This window comes from Austrofundulus limnaeus, unplaced genomic scaffold, assembly GCF_001266775.1.
Source record: "Austrofundulus limnaeus strain Quisiro unplaced genomic scaffold, Austrofundulus_limnaeus-1.0 Scaffold15, whole genome shotgun sequence".
In the NCBI taxonomy this organism is placed as follows: domain Eukaryota; kingdom Metazoa; phylum Chordata; class Actinopteri; order Cyprinodontiformes; family Rivulidae; genus Austrofundulus; species Austrofundulus limnaeus.
In genome coordinates this window covers 200,877-201,979 of record NW_013952417.1, presented here as the reverse complement: position 1 = coordinate 201,979, position 1,103 = coordinate 200,877, and the positions used below count along the sequence as shown (strand labels likewise).

Sequence of the window (1,103 nt, the reverse complement as noted above, 5' to 3'; positions counted from 1 at the left end):
AAATGTCTCCTGGGTGAGGAAAAATACATGCACACAGTTTTTTAACATTAATTGACAATAACAGAACAAAAAAACAGATATACATGCATACATTCATACATACTGTAGGTATATACGCAAAGACATATATACACACTCAGTGACCAGTCAGAATATATATATTGGTTTCATATGATCTGAGATGTCGGAGCTGTTCATAACCCTCAACATATATCAGCATGTTTTACAAGCCACCAGCTGATGCTGATGTTTGTCTGCTGTCTTTGCTCTGCAGCACATCCCCAGTCCAGCCAAGAAGATGCCTCGCATCCCTTCAACCACAGCTGGACCTGAGGCCGCCAGCAGCAACTGAGAGCCTGATGGTGTCCCCGCTCCAACAGCAGTGGAGACTATAACAGTTACACAAACCTAGAGCTCAAATGGACAATAAGAGAGTGCAGGATCACAATCTTTTAAACTTCAGAGGGAGGCAGTGGTGGGTTTTTAGAGATCCAGAGTCCTGCCTGCTCCACTCCCATCATCCCCTGCAGGTCAAAATATTCTGTCTGCCAACTTGGTTTTCCCTTCGTTTTTAGTTTATTATTTCAAATCTTACATTTGAATGTATTTTAGCATCTGCATTTGAGCAGAGTGAACATTTCCATTCACAAACACGAAGAAGAAGAAAGAAGAAATGGGGAAAAACACACACAAAAAAACAAGTGAAAGCTTCCTCCATCTCATCAGAGAAACAGAGTTAATGCCTCCACATGACAGCAGGTGACACGGCTCGTCTCCGCTCTGCTGTTTGTTTTCATTTAGTCTGTTTTATATTAAAATGTGACCTGTTTTTATTCCCGCCTGTCATCATGTGACCTCTCAAGCAACACATGAGGAGCCATGTCCTCTGAGATGAAAAATGATGTTTTAGATGCATATTTTAAAACTGGCATGAAACACAAAGACTTGGTGCTGCATGGTGAGTTGAGTTCATTTTTAAAATGTATTTCACAGCCGTGTAGGGTGGGGCAATATTGACCTAAAAATTTATATTGATAAATTGTGGCTTTTAGCCGATAACGATTGATATAACGATTATTAAAGTCCAATTGCACTTGTGTGGA

General features: G+C 40.5%; 1 protein-coding gene across 2 annotated transcripts in view; it reads left to right on the top strand.

The window, feature by feature from the left end:
• hmgcs1 (3-hydroxy-3-methylglutaryl-CoA synthase 1 (soluble)) overlaps window positions 1-1,103 on the top strand; it is a 14,827-nt gene extending 13,724 nt beyond the window's left edge. For both annotated transcript variants that reach the window (XM_014002783.1, XM_014002784.1), the window contains exon 10: window positions 275-1,103. In XM_014002783.1, coding sequence (XP_013858237.1) covers window positions 275-352 — 78 coding nt within the window. In that variant the 3' untranslated portion in view covers window positions 353-1,103. The remainder of the gene's footprint in view (window positions 1-274) is intronic.